Consider the following 331-nt stretch of genomic DNA (forward strand, 5'->3'; position numbering starts at 1 on the left):
TCCCTGGCAGGACTGGGCCCCCCACCACATTGACCTGCGGCTGCGGCCGAGCTTGGGGGTCCAGCTGGAGGCCGGCTCGGCCATCAGGGTAGTCGGGGCTGGCATACGCTGAGCCCGGGACCCCACCTTGGACCATTGCAAAGGAAGATGGAGACGAGTTTTGGTAGCTGCTGTGAGCAGAGGGCATCTGCGAGCCGACAGGCGACCGGTAAACAGGCTCAGCCGAGGCATGGGGAGGTGTAACCGTGCCATGGGGGCTGCCCCCCGATGGGTAGCTGCGGAGGGAGGCCCTGAGGAGAGATGAGAAGAAGGAGGATTCAACTCCATCCCT

At 64.7% G+C, this 331-nt stretch overlaps 1 protein-coding gene across 1 annotated transcript in view; it reads right to left on the reverse strand.

Moving 5' to 3' along the window:
• TNS1 (tensin 1) overlaps nucleotides 1-331 on the reverse strand; it is a 41,269-nt gene that overhangs the window by 7,467 nt on the left and 33,471 nt on the right. Inside the window, exon 21 of the mRNA XM_009323551.1 lies at nucleotides 9-290. Coding sequence (XP_009321826.1) covers nucleotides 9-290 — 282 coding nt within the window. The remainder of the gene's footprint in view (nucleotides 1-8; nucleotides 291-331) is intronic.

The sequence above is a fragment of the Pygoscelis adeliae genome, unplaced genomic scaffold (genome assembly GCF_000699105.1).
Source record: "Pygoscelis adeliae isolate BGI_AS28 unplaced genomic scaffold, ASM69910v1 Scaffold664, whole genome shotgun sequence".
Taxonomy (NCBI): Eukaryota; Metazoa; Chordata; class Aves; order Sphenisciformes; family Spheniscidae; genus Pygoscelis; species Pygoscelis adeliae.